The sequence below is a fragment of the Chrysochloris asiatica genome, unplaced genomic scaffold (genome assembly GCF_000296735.1).
Source record: "Chrysochloris asiatica unplaced genomic scaffold, ChrAsi1.0 scaffold00078, whole genome shotgun sequence".
NCBI lineage: Eukaryota > Metazoa > Chordata > Mammalia > Afrosoricida > Chrysochloridae > Chrysochloris > Chrysochloris asiatica.
In genome coordinates this window covers 3,850,631-3,857,443 of record NW_006408596.1, presented here as the reverse complement: position 1 = coordinate 3,857,443, position 6,813 = coordinate 3,850,631, and the positions used below count along the sequence as shown (strand labels likewise).

The 6,813-nt window shown below is 42.3% G+C and overlaps 1 protein-coding gene across 2 annotated transcripts in view; it reads right to left on the bottom strand.

Moving 5' to 3' along the window:
- ANAPC5 (anaphase promoting complex subunit 5) overlaps window positions 1–6,813 on the bottom strand; it is a 60,114-nt gene that overhangs the window by 25,070 nt on the left and 28,231 nt on the right. For both annotated transcript variants that reach the window (XM_006865403.1, XM_006865404.1), the window contains exons 12-13: window positions 5,955–6,029; window positions 3,665–3,786 (exon numbers count right to left, since the gene is read on the bottom strand). In XM_006865403.1, the coding sequence (XP_006865465.1) occupies window positions 3,665–3,786; window positions 5,955–6,029 (197 nt within the window). The remainder of the gene's footprint in view (window positions 1–3,664; window positions 3,787–5,954; window positions 6,030–6,813) is intronic.

The following is a 6,813-nucleotide window of genomic DNA, read 5'->3' as shown; positions in this document are numbered from 1 at the left end:
CAATTCCTGGTGCCTTTTTCTTTGCCAATTCCTTCAATGCACCTTGGACTTCCTCCTTCAGTATCATTGGCTCTTGATCATATGCTACCTCTTGAAATGAGTGAACATTAACCATTTCCTTTGGTACAGAGACTCTGTGTATTCCTCCCATCTTGATTGCATGTTTGATCAATTTCAGATTGAAGAAATTGGTAGAATTCTTCTATTTCACCCTCACTGGCTTTAGTGGTTGGTGCGTAAATTTGAAATCAATAGTAGTATATTAATTGGGCTTCCCTGTAGGCGCATGGATATTATCTTATCACAGACAGCACTGTACCTCAGGACTGATCTAGGTATGTTCTTTTTGACAATGAATGCAACACAATTCCTTTTCAATTTGTCATTCCCAGAATGTAAACCATGTGGTTGTCAGATTCAAAATGGCCAATACCAGTCTATTTCAGCTCACTAATGCGTAAGATATCGATGTTCCATTTCATTTTTGACAACTTCCAATTTCCCCAGATTCATACTTCGTACATTCCATGTTCCGATTTTCCATGGATGTTTACAGCTGTTTCTCTTCATTTTGAGTTGTGCCCCATCAGCAAATGAAGGTCCCGGGGCTTTTCTCCCACAAGCTCTACTGCATTTGCATCATCACGGTCAACTCTACTTTGAGGAGGCAGCTCTTCCCCAGTCACATTGTGAGTGCCTTCCAACCTGAAGGGCTCATTTTCCGGCACTATATCTGACAGTGTTTCTCTGGTATTCACAAGGTTTTCAGTGACTAAATATTCAGAAGTAGTTCGTCACTCTTTATTCCTAGTCTGTCTTCTTTGGAAACTCATCTGAAACCTGTCTACCATGGGTGACTCTGCTGGTATTTAAAATACCTGTGGCATAGCTTTCAGAATCACAGCAACTCACAAGCCACCATAGTACGAAAAACTGACAGACTTATGGATGTAGTAGCTCAAAAAAGGGAACAAACCTTTATAGCAAGGGTTACTCCTACCCCCTCAGTATGCAGGGTTGACAGGGATGGGCAACTTAGACACTGGCTACCCAAAATGGGGGGGCCATAAAGGCAAGAAGTGACTGGCTTACAAGCTTTCAAGAGGGAGCCTAGTTCCAGATGGGATGGAGGAAGGTAGAATCACCAATGAATGATATCCAATTGGTTGGGACTGGGCTGGTGAAAAGATATAGGGATAAGACTCTTGTGGTACAATAGTGAATGACTGCCATCAAGACTGACTGTGAGGGTAGGAAATATAGAGGTAGATGTTTTTTGACAAAAGGAGGCGAGTGATTGATTTTGCAGCCCAGGAGCAGAGGTCACTGGGACCATTAAGTAAGAAGAACAGAGAGGCAGTGATGCCAGGGATGGAGACAGAGAAGATGATGTGGACTGATGGAGCGGCTGGGGACACTGGACTCAGGGAGGGAGAGGGACTGTGTGCTGGTGGTCGGGCGGCAGGCCTGTGTGGTGTACCCTTTGGTTATGTGATGATGCATGGAGGGTATTGTAATCATTGCAATGAAACGAGATACGATAGGATGAATGTAAAGCTGATGTTATCCCATGTAAACCTCACAATAAAAACTTAAAAAAAAAAAAAAGAGTTGCTGGAAGAAAACTTTCCTAACATCATGAAAGCCAAGTAGACAGCCATTCAAGAAGTTAAACCAACTCCAAACAGGACAGACCCCAAAAGAAAATCACCAAGACAAATTATAATCATACTTTTCAAAACCAAACACAAGGAAAAATTCCTGAGAGTAGTTCAGGAGAAACAAAAACGTTTCCTACAGTGATAGTTAGGTTCTGTGTCAACTTGTTTGAGCCAGGGTTCCCAGTTGTTTGGCAGTGATAGTTAACTCGATGATGACTGGCTATGAGCAGCCAATCAATTGAAAGGATGTTTCCTTGGGGCTGTGGCCTGCTCCCAATATAATGGACAGGCAGGAGAGATTCTATCTCTTCCCAACTGGGTTGTCCTCTAACATCTGGTTCTTTGAACCTGACCCAGTGGCCTGCTTTACTATGTATGTGCTGCTGCGCCTACCCACGGAGAGTGCCTGGAAAACTGGACACCCACTGGAGGACCCCGTATGCCTACCTGTTCCTGTCACCCCAGCTTGTGTGCTCTGTGCCGCCAGTTCAGCAACACAGCTGCCAAGGACCTGGTTGACCATCATCCTGCTATCTATCATTCCTTCTCCAGCACAGAGATCTGCTCTGTGCCCAGACAGGATTCCTGCCTGCCTTTCAGAGCTGCATGCCAATCTGGCTTCACCTGGCCTACACTTGGAACTCTCCTATGTCTACAATCATGAGCCATTTCCTTGATACAAACTACTCTCTCTCATATATATATGGCACTGGCTTTACTTCTCTAAAAAACTCAGCTTAAGAAACCTACAAAGGAAAACAAATAAAACTAAGTTCTGATTTCTCAGCAGAAACCATGCAGACGAGATGACAATGGGATGACATATATATACCTATGAAAGAAAAAAGCTGCAAACCAAGAATCATACACCTACAAAAACTGTCCATCAAAAACAATGGCGAGGGCTTGAGCCGCTCTAACTCCTCCCTCAGGAGACCGCCGCAATCGGCCCATGTGTGCTCCTGGGGAATCATGTGTGACCAAAAGGCCATGATCAAAAATGCTGACATATCGGAGGAGATGTGCTTTGCAGGCACTGGAGAAGTACAACATCGAGAAGGACATCGCAACCCACATCAAGAAGGAGGTTGACAAAAAGTACAACCCCACCTGACATTGCATCGTGGGGAGAAACTTCAGTGGTTATATGGCACAAGAAACTAAGCACTTCATCTACTTCTACCTGGGTCAAGTGGCCATTCTTCTGTTCAAATCTGGTTAAAGCATGGACTGTGCCCACACACCTAGTGATCCATCGAAAACCAAGGACTGCAGCCTCAGTTCCAAATACCAGAGACTGAAATCTTCAGCCTTGCTAAGGAACACCTCCATCTTTGACCCTTCATTGTGTTGGTTTGTACAGGGGTCTTCTCTGTCCTAGTTAGTTGTGGTTATAAAACAATTAGCAAAACGGCAAAAAAAATTCAAACACCGCTTTCAAAAATGGATTTGGAAAAACAAAAAAAAAAAAAAAAAAAAATGGCGAAATTAGGACATTTACAGATAAACAGAAATTTAAAAATTTGCCAAAACCAGACCAATCTTACAAAAAGTACTAAAGGGAGTTCACTGACAGAAAACCAACCACAGCAGATAACAACCTGAAACTAACTAACATACACAATAATATCACCTAAAACTTAACCCAGATTTAGTATTCAAAGTAAAACAAACCGAAAAGACTGAAAATAGGGAACCAGTGGCATGTTTGCAACAACAAAATATAAAGTAAAAACAAAGAAAGAAAGAACAATGTAGTTGTAGAACTTCCAAAGGAAGGGGAAATCAACTAGATTTCAAGATAAAAATTAAATTAAAAAATAAACCTAACTGTAGCCCCCAAACTAGATCAAGCCTTACTCCCTAGCCCAAGCCCTATCCTTAACATTAATCCTAGTCCTAACCATAACCCTAATACTAAATGAAGTACCCACCCCAAAATTTAAAAAAGTAAATAAATAACCCCACTTCAGCCTGGGGTTGGAATGGTCAGGGTTTCTTACCTATATACACCCTCGGTGCTACTGAGAGCTGCAATTCCTGCAACCAGGGAATGGGCCAAGTGGTATTTGCCATCATTCATTGCTCTGTCAAACTGGATTTTCTGATCACACAGCATCCATAACTACATAGGGAAAAAAAGAGAGATTCAACAATTCAAGAAAATAATGGCAAACATTCACTTTATTACTATCCACTGGGGATATAGAGGTATTTTTACTTGCTGAGCGAATATCCATAGAACAATTCATTCACATTCTTCTTTTTAGATTGAGACCTAGAATTTTTTAAATATTATTCCAAGCATGTGAAAAGCACAAAAATAAATTAACAAACTCATGTATACCAATCACGGACTGCATCAAGTCATAACACAATGCTGCTGTATTTGCTACAGATACTGTGAGGTGTTACTAAAGTCTTGTGTTTCTTCACAAATCCCATTTCCCTCTCTCCTTTTCCATGTTCTTACACTTTTACAACATATACATTTGTCCATAAACAAAGCAAAGTCTTACTTCATATGCTTTTAAACTTTGTATAAATAGCGACTCCTGTTGTAGTGCTATAGGATCAGCAATAGACTATGAACAACAAGGTTGGCAGTTCAAATCCACCAGCTGCTCCTTGGAAACCCTCTACAGGGTTACTATGAGTGGGAATCTTGACAGTATTTAACAACAACATATGCATCCTTTTGGCAAGCTGCTGTTTACCTCACTTGCTCTTCTGAAACTTACCCACATAGTTCTGATCCATTCATTTTCCCTGCTGCATAGTTTTAAGCATATGAGTACGCAATGGGCCTCTAGGGAGTAAGGAACACTGACAGAGCAATGAGGAAGTCAGCGGCTACCCAAACTCACCAACTGCTTTATGGCAGAAAACACCTGGCGATCTGCTCCTCAAAGATTAGAGCCTAGGAACTCCTACGGGGCGGTCCTAGTTAGTGCTATCGAGCTGTTGCTATGAGTCAGAATAGACTTGTCAGCACACAACGCATCTCAGTGATGTTGCTGCGAACTGCTGTTGAGTTGGTTCCAACTCATAGCAACCCTGTATAGGGTTTCCAAGCAGCAGCCGGTGGACTTGAACCACCAACTTTGTTATTATTCCACAGCACCACACCAGGATGCCACGTAGATATTGTTGTTGTTGTTAGGTGCTGTCAGTTGAATCCGACCCTCAGCGACCCTGTATAGGGTTTCTAAGGAGAAGCTGGTGAGCTTGAACCACGGACCTTGCAGTTCAAACAACTTTGAAGCCTGACGCATTAGCCCACAGTGCCATAGTGCCCTGCTTTTGACTCTTCTGAATACTGCTGCGGTAAACATTCTTGTGCATCATTCCTTGGTGCATACAAAAGAGTATATGGGAAGTCATGGAAATGATGGGCACTGACATGGGCATCTTCAACTTTAATCGACCACCCAGTGACTCTTCAGATGGGTCATGCCATTGACCCTCCTCACGAGGAGGGCACAACACAACCTGTTGCCAATCAACACCTGGCACTGCCAGACATTTTACTTTTGGCTATTCTGATGGAGAAGAAATGTGTCATTTTTGTTTGAATTTCCCAGGTCACCAGTCAAGTTCAGCATCTTGTAATTATTTATTGGCCATACATGTTTTTTCTCTGAAGTGTGAATTAAAGTGATTCATTTTTTTGTCATGCAGGAAAAAGACCCCACACAGGCCCCACATGCTGACATTCATCACGCCATATGCAATGAGGCAAGGACAGTGACCTGGGTGAATGACTGCCTCAGGGACCCTCATTAGGTGATTCTAGGCCATGGGCTTCTCACAATTTCAAATTCCCAAATCTCTAGAAGGGTACACTTGTAAAGGAAGAAAGAAAATAGGGAGCTTCTTGAAACCGTTTTGTCAGACCCTATCAGAGAAGGAAATTCAGGTAAAAAGGAAGAAAAGGTCTTGGACTGCTTTACAGTTCACCTTCTTTGGGTACATCCATCCCAACTTTCAGAGGAGAAGCTTAAAGTTACCATGTAAGAGACAACAGAACAGACCTAATTCTTGATCTACTCAAGAACACTGATGATTTCTTTATGTCCAGAAGATGACGGGAAAAAGGACTCTTCTTTATATCTTAGTTCCTCAGCTTTGGTAAATGAACTTGGCTCACAAAGTCTCATACATTCCCCTGCGAAGCGTGGATAAAGGAACCATGAGAAACGGAGGGAAACTCTGAAATGTCCCAGTCTGACAATAACATTACACAGACAGTCTCTGCGAAACGAAATCTGACGCATGCAGAAGGCAGGTTACCTGGGCATGTTGACTGTTGGGTGGGAATCGTTCCTTCAAATGCTTTAATACTTCAGAAGCTGCAGCGAAACAGCCCTAAAGTAGAAAATCACCATATGATTAGAACACCTGAGTCAAAAGCACTGTAGGTAGGCAAGGACGTTCTTGGGGTAACAACCTGCAAACACCAGGAGAGACAGAAACTTCACAAGGCTACATTTTGTTTATTTTCTAATATATTTTAGGGGTTTTTTGTTTTTTAAACACTTTTATTGTGAATTGAGTGGTAGTTTACATGGGAGAACATCAGATTTGCACTCATCCTATCATATTTTGTTTCACTGCAATGATTGCAATCCCCTCCAAGCATCGCTATTTAACAATATTTTCTTCTATTTCCTCTGGTTTTCTGTCTTTTTTTTTTTTTTTCAAATGTTTTTTATTGTGAATTATGTGATAGTTTACATGGGAGAACATTAGTTTTACATTCATCCTATCGTATATTGTTTCATTGCCATGGTTACAATCCCCTCCATGCATCAACAACCAACCAAAGGGTATACCCTGCAAGCCTAGGCCTGCCTCCTGGTAGTCAGCACACAGCCCCTCTCCCTCTCTGGGGTCTAGAGTCCCCAGCCACTCCATCCCTCCACATCATCGTCTCTGCCTCTATCTCTGGCGTCACTGCTTCTCTGGGTAGGGTCCCACTCTCTGCTATTCTCCCTTGATGGTCCCAGGGACCTCCACTCCTAGACTGTGAAGTTAATCCCTCCCCTCCTTGCTACAGAATGTCTACCTTTACATTTCCAACCCTCACAATCAGTCCTGATAACAATTATTCACTATTGTATCACAAGAGATCTATCCCCATCTCCTTTCA